This window comes from Aquila chrysaetos, chromosome 9 (genome assembly GCF_900496995.4).
Source record: "Aquila chrysaetos chrysaetos chromosome 9, bAquChr1.4, whole genome shotgun sequence".
In the NCBI taxonomy this organism is placed as follows: domain Eukaryota; kingdom Metazoa; phylum Chordata; class Aves; order Accipitriformes; family Accipitridae; genus Aquila; species Aquila chrysaetos.
The window spans coordinates 3,128,477-3,139,910 of NC_044012.1; the positions used below are offsets into that span (position 1 = coordinate 3,128,477).

At 54.8% G+C, this 11,434-nt stretch overlaps 1 protein-coding gene across 1 annotated transcript; it reads left to right on the top strand.

Annotated features, from left to right (window-relative positions):
- The first annotated feature begins 1,947 nt into the window (after positions 1-1,947).
- On the top strand, positions 1,948-11,127 carry IRF8 (interferon regulatory factor 8). Its single transcript, XM_030026447.2, has 9 exons — positions 1,948-1,973; positions 3,843-4,017; positions 5,214-5,397; positions 6,448-6,536; positions 7,014-7,125; positions 7,454-7,501; positions 8,031-8,417; positions 8,712-8,827; positions 9,925-11,127. Exons 2-9 carry the CDS (start codon positions 3,844-3,846, stop codon positions 10,099-10,101), a joined length of 1,287 nt encoding a protein of 428 aa, XP_029882307.1. The 5' UTR covers positions 1,948-1,973; position 3,843; the 3' UTR covers positions 10,102-11,127.
- Positions 11,128-11,434: the final 307 nt, after the last annotated feature.

Genomic DNA, 11,434 nt, shown 5'->3' on the forward strand with positions numbered 1-11,434 from the left:
AGCAGCTGAAAACCCCATTTTAAGGGGGTTAGTATTTTCTCCTCCTCCCGCTGGGATCCCCTTCACCCCAGGGAATTGAGGTTTTGCCTTACCAGGCTGCCCATGAAGTCGCGGAACCAAAACGAAGCCAGAGGTGATGGCATCACCCCGCTGGTAGCAGGGTTGCAATTAGTCTCCAGCTCGCTGGGCTCCAGAGGGGACAAGGGAACGGAGAGGCTTGATTATACGAAGCCCCTTTAAAATATCCTGAATTTGCCAGAATTTTTACAAAAGAAACAATTTTTTACTGGGGGGGGGGTCTCCATCCGGCACAGGGAAACAGGACCGGTGTCGCGGGGGACGGTGATGCAAACCCCAGCTGCAAAGCTTAGCTTGTTTCTCGGTAAAGCAAAGAACCCTCCTAGCCGTATCTGATTGCAAAAGGGGTTTTTGGCTCTCCCCAAATCTCACAGGGGGATCTGATTAGGATCAGTCGGGTGTTTAAAAACAAGGGCTATTACAACCATTATTTATTAGAAATGACAGTAAAGGTTGTGTACCTTAGATCATTATTTTTATTATACCATCTGTGCAGCTCCATACATTTCCCATTTCTCTATAGTACCCACATGGGAGTAATTACAGTTTTCTTCCAAGAAATGTGTGTGTAATCTGGTAATCCCCAAAACCCCCTTTGAAATCAGGCTGCAAATGGTCCCTTAACCTCTGCTGTGGTCAGCGGCCCTGGCTGGGTACAGCCGGGCTGGGCTGGGGCTGCCGGGCACTGCCAGGGCACCGCCAGGGCACCGATCCTGGCTGGGGCACAGCCGGCACTGCCGCGGCAGCCAGGGAGGGACTGGTCCGGGACCTGGGGTTGATCCGGGATGGAACTGGGGACTGCCTGGGGATGGACTGATCTGGGACTGGGGAGACCCATCTGGGGCTGGGGAGACTGGTCTGGGGCTGGGAAGACTGGTCTGGGGCTGGGAAGACTGATCTGGGGCTGGGGAGATTGGTCTGGGACTGGGGAGACTGGTCTGGGGCTGGGAAGACTGGTCTGGGGCTGGGAAGACTGGCCTGGGGCTGGGGATGGACTGGTCTGGGGCTGGGGATGGACTGGTCTGGGGCTGGGGAGACTGGTCTGGGACTGGGGAGACTGATCTGGGACTGGGGAGTCTGGTCTGGGGCTGAGGATGGACTGATCTGGGACTGGGGATGGACTGATCTGGGGCTGGGGAGACCAGTCTGGGTCTGGGGACGGACTGGTCTGGGACTGGGGAGACTGGTGTGGGATTGTGGAGACTAGTGTGGGACTGGGGAGACTGATCTGGGACTGGAGATGGACTGGTGTGGGACTGGGGAGACCGATCTGGGACTGGGGATAGACTGGTCTGGGGCTGGCGAGACTGGTGTGGGACTGTGGAGACTGGTGTGGGACTGGGGAGACCGATTTGGGACTGGGGATGGACTGGTGTGGGACTGGGGATGGACTGGTGTGGGACTGGGGAGACCGATTTGGGACTGGGGATGGACTGGTGTGGGACTGGGGAGACTGGTGTGGGACTGGGGAGACTGGCGTGGGGCCGGCCCGATCTTGGGGAGGCTGAGCTCAGCCCGAGCCGGCTCCGGGGACGGACCCTCCCGGGGCGGAGGGGTCCCGGTCCTCCACCCGAGACCCACGGGCCCGGGAGAGACCCCAAGTGGGCGGATCCTCCCCGCCCCCTGCCCCGCCCCCCTGCCCCGCCCCCGCCCCTGATTTCTCGGAAAGGCGCGCTCTTCAGAGAAAGTGGCGCCGGCCGCTAGCCCCCCACTGGCCGCCTTCCCATTGGACCGCCGGAGACAGCGACGGCTCTCCGTTGGGCTGGGAGCGGCTAGCTATTGGCTTAGCGGCTCGGGGGGGCGTGGGCGTTAATTGGCCCGCCCCCCGCCCCGCTATAAAAGGCGGGGGGGCGGTGGAGCGGCGCGGGCAGTGGCGCGGAGCGATCGGAGCGCAGGTACCGGCGTCCCCCGTTTGCCCACGGGGGTCCTTGGGCAGGGGGGTTATAGGGTGACTGGGACTGAACCCAACCCCACCCCATATATCCACAGCCCCCGTGCGTGCGGGGGGGCAGCAGGGAGTGAGCCCGCTTGATGCTGAGCGGTGCTGGGCTGGTGGGAGATGGTGCTGCTGTCCTTACTCCAGGGCAAAGCCCGGGATGGGATGGGTTGGGTGGTTTGGGGAGAGTTTGGTGGTGGTTTGGAGCTGGGGTGGGGAGGGTGATGGGCTTTGCGGTGCTGCCTCTGCCAGCCAGGTTTTTGGTTTTGTCTTTTTTTTTTTTTTTTTTTGGCTGCTTGTTCCTCCTGGCGTGGGGTGGGCATGCAGCTTTGGTGCGTGGGGATGAGTTCTTGGCTGTGTCCTGTATGTGGTGGCTCATGTGGCTAGTGGTAGCCTGAAGGGCTTGCCTAGCCTTTTGTGGAAGGGGAATGGAGCTCTGGCCTCTGCCAGTGATGGAACAGTTCTAGAAAGTGGGCTGATTTGGAAGAGAACCATTTATGAGGCTTTTTTCTTGGCATAGCTCAGGTGCAAGGTGTTTGCAAGGTGCAAGGGAGCCTGCAGAGAGGCTGTGTGTACCCCTGTCCCTCCGGGGATGAACTGTGGCACGTACGTTGGGGCATCCAGCTCTGGAGGGGCAGCTGAGATCGAGAGCTGTGCCCTTGGGGTTGTTTCGGCTGGTGGTGTTAGCTATCGCCATCCCTAAAAACGGAAGCTGTGCTGCGCTTGGCCGGGGAGGTCTGTGTGTCCTGCTGTGCAGCGGTCGGGCAATGGAGAAGGGACAGAATTTGGTGGCACTGAGCTGCTGTGAGCCCGTGGCAGAGCAGGGACCACCAGGTCTCAGGCTGTGCTGGGAGCATCCTCGTCGTCTCCCCAAAACCTTCCTGTGGGGCAGTAAATAAAAAAAGAACGAGGGAGAGGCAGTCCTGTAAAATTTGGAGGAGGGCTGCGAGCCCAAAAGGCCTGGAGGGCTGATCTTGGGGCTGCTGGTCACTTCTGCCAGGCCACCAACCCCTGAAGTCACTGTGGGTCTTGCTGTGGAGGTGACGGGGGATGCCAGGAGGGTTGAGCCTGGCACTTTGCTTCCAGCTGGGCAGGGGAAGTTTTTTCCTGGGTCCTCCATGAAGTCACCCAGTGGTTTTGGCTAAAAATGACCGGAGGTCCCCAGCAAGGGTGGCTTGAGTTCATCCTGCTCCATCCTGGCATTGGTCCCCCGTTTGAGAGGATTGGTTGTGCGACCCGCATCCCTGCGGTGACTCCGGGTGCTGCCTGGAACCGGCGCCTGCTCCCCAAATAGGCAGTGCCCGGCGAGAGGGGCTGCCGTCTCCTCCGGGGCAAACCCTTGTGCCAAGACCAGCCGGGGACAGCAGTTGGCTCCCGTCTCCTGCAGACGCTAATGGGTGTCTGCCCTGGGATGGCCTGTCCCAATGTCACTTGTTCAGGCGACAGCACAACTGGGCGCTTAATCCCCATCCATCTGCTTCCTATGTAACTTATCCCGCAGCAAAAAAAAGGAGTAAGCAGATCACCAAGCCAGCCTACTTCTGTGAGCAAGAGCTTTGATTCATAGAGCTGGAGGAAGAATTTGTAGTAACTCATAGAAAATTGCCTTGGTTTTTTTATTATAAAAGAGCAGGAGGGGATTTTCATGTACAGAGATTTGCATGTGGGACCTGCAGAGCTGCTGAGAGCTGCTTGTCTCTGCAGGCAGTGCCACTACCAGCTGTGCGTGTGGCAAACCACAGCGTGGCATGATCCCTCCTTGTACCCCAGCTGTGGTGGGACGGTACTGGGGAAGCTAACTGGGGCTTGGACCTCTCGCTCTGTCCAGGATGTGCGACCGCAACGGCGGGAGGCGGCTCCGGCAGTGGCTGATCGAGCAGATTGACAGCGAGCTGTACCCTGGGCTCATCTGGGAGAATGAGGAGAAAACCATGTTCCGCATCCCGTGGAAACACGCTGGGAAGCAGGACTACAACCAGGAGGTGGATGCTTCTATTTTCAAGGTAGGGACAGATGGTTAAAGCCTTTTCTCGACAGATCTGCGGCTCTGTGGTGCTGTTTTTTTCCCTTGTTGGCAGCCCCGTTGGTGGGAGATGTCCATGCAGTCTCTGGGTTTTGCATCTCTAACCCTTGCAGGAGATGCTTCACCCCGCAATTGGTCTCCCAGGCTCTTTTGGGGGTATTTGTTTCTTTTTGCCAAATGTTGGTACTAGTTTTAGGTTTGTTTTCAGCATGTTTGAATCCTGGTCTGACATGAGAAGGAGCTGGATGTGCTCCTTTTGACCTGCTCTAAACTTCTTACCAGGCTATTCTTGATAAAAGGCTGGATTTATCAAAAAAACCAAAAAGACTTTGCAGGAGGGAAGGAAGTTTTGGATTTCACTGAAGGGGGGGATTTCCAGTTTTGGGGAAAAAAATGGAAAATTCCATCCCAAACCGAAAAGGTCAGGCTCTTCCCCAGGAATTCCCTTCCCTCTGTCCCCGCTTCCAAATATCTGTACCGGTGAGTGAGTTCACTTTCAGGGCAGTGACTGCTGGTTAGCAGCTGGTTCGGGAGCACTGAGTTATGAGGATGGCATTGAATTCAGCCTTCTGAAAATATATAAATATCTATAACATATGTATATTTACAAAATAATACGTATTTTGCAGTCTCCCTTCAGTGGTAAAATGTATTCTCCCACCAAAAGCACAAATGATGTTCTGATCTTAAAAAAAAAAAACCCAGCTTTTGTTTATTAGTCAGGAGCTGGAAAACGAGGTTTATTTTGACTTTTAATTGAGGTGTTACCAGGTCACTAGGAACACCACCGCTTCAGCAGCGATTCCTCGCATCTCCAGCAGCTCCTGACCTGTCGGTGCGGAGATGAAGCTGCATATTAGGACCTTGACCTCTGCTTTTTAAAACTTGGGTGCTGCAGCCCTTCCTGCACCTGGGTGCATCACTGGGGCAGGTGGTGCTGCCCTGCATCCAGATACCTGTTCCCATGTGTGGCAGCCGTGCACGTGTCCGCAGTCTAGGAGCGAAACGGCGAATACACGTGGGGTGGTTGAGAGGGTGCAAGGGGCAGAGAGGCGAGGAGAGCAAGATGCAAAATGCTCTCTGCAGCCCCAGCTCCTTTGCCCTTGGGGTTGAGGGGATTTGCAGAGCTCACGTGAATGGTTATTTTTTTTTTTTATTTTTGTTGCTTTGTTTTAGGCCTGGGCTATTTTCAAAGGCAAGTTCAAAGAAGGTGACAAAGCTGAGCCGGCCACGTGGAAGACGAGGCTGCGCTGTGCTTTGAACAAGAGCCCCGACTTCGAGGAGGTGACAGACAGGTCCCAGCTGGACATCTCTGAGCCCTACAAGGTCTACAGGATCGTGCCGGAGGAGGAACAGAAATGTGAGTGCCCCGATAAAGGGCTGACCCCCGGCGCAGGTCAGTCCTGTGAGTAACCACGGACTCGCGCTGCTGACCTACATCTGAGCAGAGCTTCCTGGCCAGACTCTGCTCTTCTGCTGTGGTGCTTTGCTTCTCCTGCTTTGCAGAAGATGTCCCCTGTGTCACTGTGGTGGCAGGGAGGGGAAGGAAGGACAGGCTGCTTTTTTCTTTTTTTTTTTTTTTTTTTTTTTTTTTCTAGCCCCTTAACCCCTTAAACAGCTGCTTAGGAAATGTAAGCTTCCGTCCTGTAAGGATGGTGTAGGGGCAAATCCAAAATCCATCCCCACTTGGGGGGTACTTGAGCCCCAAGCCGTTGTCCTCCCAATGCCTGCCCTGGGTGGATGGCAGAGAGCTGTGATAAATCCCTTCTCTCTTACACGCAGTGATTAGAGTAGCGGTAGTTTCACAGAGAGCAGATGCTGCTGCGATGTCCGGTGTGGCACAGGTCGTGCTAAGTATATCTCTATTTGTGGTTAGGCGTGTGTGTGCTTTTTCCTATTTTTTAAAGTAAAAAAAACAAACTTGTGAAAAAAAAAAAGAAATCTCATTGTCAGGAAATCTGCCTTTAGCATCTTGGTCTCCTCCAGCCGTGTTCACACGGGGGGCTTGCTGCTGCTATGCAAATGGCACTGCAGGTTCCCACCAGCAGCATGACTGTGCTTGGGGTGGCTGGCAGAAAAAGGAGAAGCAGCAGCAGCCCTGGTCTCTGAGGTGCTCAGAAAAACCCCAACCTTCTCCTCTGCTCTAGCTCTGTCTGTGCTAGCGGCCGAATTTTTGATTTGCCTTGCTGCTGGTCACTGTGCACTGGGGCAATGGGTTTCAAATGGGTTTTTGGTCCTGAAAAGCAGCTCTGGATGGGGCTGCGAGCCCCCCCCCCGAGGTGCTGTTCACTGTGCTGTGGTTCTCGGTTTCATAACTTTCACGGGGTGAAGGGTTTCTAAAACCCAGTGGCGAGATGAGCCGAAGCTGGGGCGGTGTGTATCCTCGCTGCATCCCGGCCTCTCCTTCCAGGCAAAGCGGGCATTGCCAACGGGAGCAGCCTGAATGACGTCACGGAGATGGACTGCAGTTCCTCTGCAATCGATGACCTCATTAAAGAGGTAAGCCCTCGCTGTAGCTGCAGGTCGCCTTGGCTGGAGGTGGACTGATGGCGTCGGGTTGCCTGGTAGCGATGCCTTCCTAAAATTCAATCTGCAAAGCTTTGGGGATCAGCCTGGTGAGCAACGCCGGGTTTCGCAGCTCATTCGCGTGAGCCAGCGCCGGCCCGGGGTTGGGATGAACGGCTCGCTGTCCGGGCAGGCGAGACCTTCGCTGGGGGACGGAGGCTGTTTTGCAGCTCTGTTCCCCTTCTTGGTGGTGTCACCTTGGGCTGCTTCTGCTCGGTAGCTCTCGAGGGTGTTATTTGAGCATACGGCCTGGGGAACGCCAGACTTAATCTTTCTAACCAAAAAAATTCATTGGCATCCCGTTGGCGTTGCCATTTGGATCCTCTCTGAGCGCTGCAAGTGTCTCGGTGCAGGGCAGTGGCTGCCCAAGGCGTTGAAACCGCTCTGATCTTGGTGTCTGGTCTCGCACAGCCCCCCTGCGTAGATGAATACCTGGGCATCATCAAGAGAAGCCCCTCACCCCTCCAGGAGACCTGCAGAAACCCCCCAATACCCGACTGGTGGGTGCAGCAGCCCAGCCCTGGTAAGTAGCTGACAGTGTGTGTGGTGTTTAATGGGACAGAGTTTTTTGTTCAGGGCAGAAAAAACTTACTGTACAGCAATGGATAATGGGCAACAGTTGTATTTTATCTTCCTTATTAAGAAAGCTTAAAGTACTCATTATGAACACTGTGTACACCTGACAGTGTACATTGCACAAGATTAAATCCACCTGGCAGCATTTGCTGGCATCTTCTGTGTGGGACCTGGGAGAGAAAACTGGGGGGGGGGCTGGTGAAGGGGAGACGGTGCGGGATCGGGTTTTGGGAGCCGGGCATGCAGGCGCAGCTCAGCTTTCTCTCTGCCCACAGCATTGCCCCTGATGAACGGATACTCCAGCTACGAGCAGCATCATTCGGGTAAGGCAGCTCCCCTGCTCGGTTCTGGACTGCGGCCATCAAATGCCTCTTTGGGGCTCAGCTTCGCGTGTGTGGTGGCAGAAGGCAGCTCTGGCTCTGCCCCCCACCTTGGGGGGGAGGCTTTGCTCTGGGTTTGGGAGGTCCTGTGCCCTCCTGAGTATCCACAGGGTTTGCACGCTGAGCAGGGACACATCCTGCCTGTTGTCCTGTGGCCGTGGCCCTGGCACAGGGAGCTGCCCTGGGATGCTGGGATCAGCTGTGACTTTAGTGTGGGGAAATCTGCCCACAGCGAGGGAAGTGTGGAGGAAAGGCAGGAGGAGGGGGGTTCGGTATCAGGAGCTCTCATTTGCTGAGCAGCACTGGCTGAGCGCTGGAGAAGATGTCCTCTAGCAAGTAGGAGGTCTCCTCCATCAAGTGAGGCTTGCTCCCAGGAAATCTTGCTACTCTCATGGAGTTTGGGCATTGCAGGGAAGAGCAGGCAGGGTTTGTCTTCTCCCGACGGGTGATGTATGTGCCCGTCTCCTCCCAGGTTACTCCCAGATGGTGATCAGCTTCTACTACGGGGGGAGGCTGGTGGGCCACATCACCACCTCGTGCACCGAGGGCTGCCGGATCTCGCTCAGCCAGCCCTCCGGCCACGGCGAGAAGCTGTACGCCCCAGATGCCCTGGAGCACGTGCGGTTCCCCTCGGCCGATGCCATCCAGAATGACCGCCAGAAGCAGATCACTAGGAAGCTCTTTGGGCACCTGGAGAGGGGTGTCCTGCTGCACAGCAACAAGCAGGGCATCTTCATCAAGAGGCTGTGCCAGGGCAGGGTCTTCTGGAGCGGGAACACCGTGGTCTACAAGGACAGGCCCAACAAACTGGACCGGGATGAGGTGGTGAAGATATTTGACACCAACTTGTTCTTCAGAGGTTTGTAGGAGCATTTCCCTCTTTCTCTTGGTCCGCTTGGTGGGGTTGAAAGGGTGGAGCACTTGGGAGTAATCCCTGTCCATCACCGATGCTCTGGATGAGTAGCCGATGCTACCAGATCTAGGAAGGAATAACCTGGTGTCTTGTGTCGCCAGCAAACTCCTCCTGGTTGGAGGCTTTGCACAGCAAAGCTGGCTTCTCTTGAGCCCACGGCGTTCTTCCGTGGCAGGGTGCTCGGTCCTGAAGCTGTGTAGCGAAGGCAGGCAGCCTCCAACTGTGCCCTTCTCCTTGCAGAGCTGCAGCAGTATTATAATAACCAGGGCCGCTTCCCAGACAGCAGGGTCATGCTGTGCTTCGGAGAGGAGTTCCCAGATGCGGTGCCACTGCGGTGTAAGCTCATCCTTGTCCAGGTATGACGGGCTGCCCTTTGGAGCTCTGCTGCTGAATTTCCCACCTTGTCTGGACCATATTGTCTGTGTCCCCTGCCCCAAGCAGGGCTCTAGCTTCAACCCCTGGAGCCACAGGTCATTTGGGTGCTTGAATTAGTCGGGTGGCAGGTTTGGCATGAGTATCGGCTTATCCACAGCCTCCTGAGAGGTGTTCGGGCTGCTGCTTGTCAGGGGCTCCTTGATCTGGGTAGATCATGTTTGCAAACAAAGCTCCCAAATGCCAAAAGTTTTTTCTAAGCTGCTAGGAAATTTGTTCTCTTCCTCCTGTTCCTTGGCACTGGGACCTCTGCCCTCTCCTGTGGGAAAGAGGGGAATAAATCCCTGGAATGGTTGAGTTAAGGGACAGCCTCAAGCTGAACAGCCAACAGATGTGGTGAACAACCGTGGTGGACAGCAGTGGGGTTGGGAAACCTTCAGGAGGGTGAAGGATGGGATGAGAGGGGCAGTCCCTGTGGCTCTGGACAGAAGCTTTTCCCTGGAGAAGCTAAAGCAATTTGGGGGTCTCAAAGCCTTGGGGCAATGAGTAGGGTGTTTCTGGAGCCTGCACCCCCGGTGTGGGACCTCCTTGGGCCAACAAGGCTATGGCAGCAGGGACACGGCATGGAGGGCACAGGGAGGGTGTTGCATCCACCCTTGAGCAAGCAGAGACCCACCAAGTCTGTGAGGTCCTGGAGGGGATTTTACAAGTTCAGAGACTGGTCCTGTGCCTCCCTGCACAACTTTCTGACCTGGTCACCTCTTCTTGCCTGGGGTGTCTGCACCAGAGGATCACTCTGCGTGTGCTGGGATGTCCCCAGAGCCTATAGCTCTGCTGGGAGAGGAGCTCTTGTGGCTGCTCCTTTTCTCCTAGAGGTGCTTGTGCCAAGGTGGCTTGTGGCGTTGGACCTGTTGGCCTGGCTGGCCCTGGCCACCCGTGTCTGTTTGGCAAACTGGTCTGCTATGTCTCTCCCACCCCATACCCTGCTGCCTGGGCTGGTGGGGGTGGATGGCAGTAGTGGGAGATGCCCGAAGAGGTTCCTCTTCGTTCGGTCTCTTCATGACTTTGTCTTTTTGCGTAGGTGGAGCAGTTGTGTGTCAGGCAGGTGGTGGAGGAGGCTGGGAAGACCTGCAGCAGCAGCCCCATGCTCCCCATAGCCGATGAGACACAGCATGACCAGGTGTACAGGATCTTCCAGGACATCTGTGGGACGCACCAGCGGCCGCTCTTCAGAGAAAACCAACAGATTGCTGTCTGAGCCTCCTTCTCCGCAGACATAGCGCGGTGGTTCGGGTTGATCTAGACCCAGTTTGGTTCCATTAGTGCCTAAATTCTCCTTTGGGAAAGTTGGTTCTTGTTCTTTGCTGTTTCCAGTCCGGAGGCTGTATAAATACAGCAGTAAAAATTGCTGAGAAATTAGGTTGGATGCTCAGTGTCTGTCCCATAGACACCATACTGATAAAAATGACTTTTGTACCAAGCAGGGTAGTCCATGTACTGTTGTCTGTAGCTAATGGCAGGGGGAGGAGGGAGCGTCTGAGCTGTGCGGGAAGGTTAGGGCTGGGAGTGCTTTGCGTTGCCTTTGTTAATGGCCAGTCAAGCAGAACTGAAAATCAACAGCTATAACGACCTGCCCCAGTGGTCTGCAACTTGGACCTTGCTCAGAATAGCAATTGGGTAGGAGGTGACTCTTGGAAAAACCTTAAAATGCTCAAATGTAGGAAATTCTTTCCAGAAATCAGGTTGGTTTCCCCCCCCGCCCCCAAAGAGTCCTGCTGATGGAGGATAGGGTATGCCTTCCAAGGAGAACCTTCTCAAATTCTTTATTTTTGCTGAGAGGTTTGTATGTTTATTTGTAATACCAAAGTATTCTGAAATTTGGAAACCAATGCAGGGTTGATATATGTAAATGTTGAATATAAGAACTTGGGAATCTTAATTTTTCCTAACCAGAGACAGAGTTTATATAAATATTATATATCTTTAATTTTAAAGATTGCAGTGTAGTGTGACTAGTTGGCTTCACCCTCCCAAACGCATGTGTTGGTCTCTCCCAAGCGTGACCAGGCAGCGGCATCCATGTGTAAATCCTCATTAACACGCTTTGTGTGTGCACCCAGCACGGGGGAGCTGCTTGGGCATGGGGCTTGTGCCTTGCAGCGGACACGAACCAGGACTGTACATGTGTGTGTGCTACTAAGCTGCCTATTTATTTCATGCCTGAAGTTTATGAAATTTTAAAATTTTTTTTTATCTTCCTGCAATTAAAGTGCTATATTTTGTATTTTACCTTGCAATGTGGTTTTTGGTTGCGATGAGTGGGGTGTTGTATCTTTGGTGGTGGTGGGGGAAAGAGCCTGGTATCTCTGACTTGCTCCTGCGGTGGGGTCTGTGTTAAGCCTCTGCTGTCACCTCTCTCCTACTCCATATCTGCCCGGCTTCATCTCTGGGGCAGGAGAGACGTGAGCCAAAATGCTGTAATGCGATGGAGCGAGGAAAAGGGTATCGCTTGTTGGGCCTTGATTCAAGGGAACATGAAGGTGGGTCCCTGCCCATCTACCACAGCACTGATGTGGGCTGTGATGCTCCAA